The 718-nt window shown below is 68.0% G+C and overlaps 1 protein-coding gene across 1 annotated transcript in view; it reads right to left on the minus strand.

Moving 5' to 3' along the window:
* ADRB1 (adrenoceptor beta 1) overlaps nt 1-718 on the minus strand; it is a gene marked incomplete at its 5' end in the record, with an annotated part of 10,503 nt that overhangs the window by 5,183 nt on the left and 4,602 nt on the right. Inside the window, one exon of the mRNA XM_011927923.1 lies at nt 4-718. Coding sequence (XP_011783313.1) covers nt 4-718 — 715 coding nt within the window. The remainder of the gene's footprint in view (nt 1-3) is intronic.

Below are 718 nucleotides of genomic sequence, written 5' to 3' on the forward strand. Positions count from 1 at the left end.
GGCGAGGGCGAGGGCGAGGGCGGCCGCGCGGGGCCGCCGAGGAAACGGCGCTCACAGCTGTCGATCTTCTTCACCTGCTTCTGGGCCTCGCGGAACACCCGCAGGTACACGAAGGCCATGATGCACAGGGGCACGTAGAAGGAGACCACGGACGAGGCGATGGCGTAGGCCCGGTTGGTGACGAAATCGCAGCACTTGGGGTCGTTGTAGCAGCGGCGCGCCTCGTCGCTCTCCGCCCGCCACCAATGCATGAGGATGGGCAGAAAGGACACCAGGGCTGAGATGGCCCACACGGTGCACACGAGGCCCCGCGCCCGCGCGCGCGTCAGCAGGCTCTGGTAGCGGAAGGGCGAGGTGATGGCGAGGTAGCGGTCCAGGGCGATGACACACAGGGTCTCGATGCTGGCCGTCACGCACAGCACGTCCACCGAGGTCCACAGCTCGCAGAAGAAGGAGCCGTACTCCCAGCGGCCCCACACCACGATGGTGGCCCCGAACGGCACCACCAGCAGCCCCATGACCAGGTCGGCGCTGGCCAGGGACATGATGAAGAGGTTGGTGAGCGTCTGCAGCCGCGGCGTCTTGGCGATGGCCACGATCACCAGCACGTTGCCCGCCACGATGAGCAGCACGATGAGCGCCATCAGCAGACCCATGCCCGCCGTCCACTGCTGCGACAGCGGCTCGGGGCCTTCGCTGGCGGGAGGCAGCAACGAGG

The sequence above is a fragment of the Colobus angolensis genome, unplaced genomic scaffold (assembly GCF_000951035.1).
Source record: "Colobus angolensis palliatus isolate OR3802 unplaced genomic scaffold, Cang.pa_1.0 Scaffold75, whole genome shotgun sequence".
Taxonomy (NCBI): Eukaryota; Metazoa; Chordata; class Mammalia; order Primates; family Cercopithecidae; genus Colobus; species Colobus angolensis.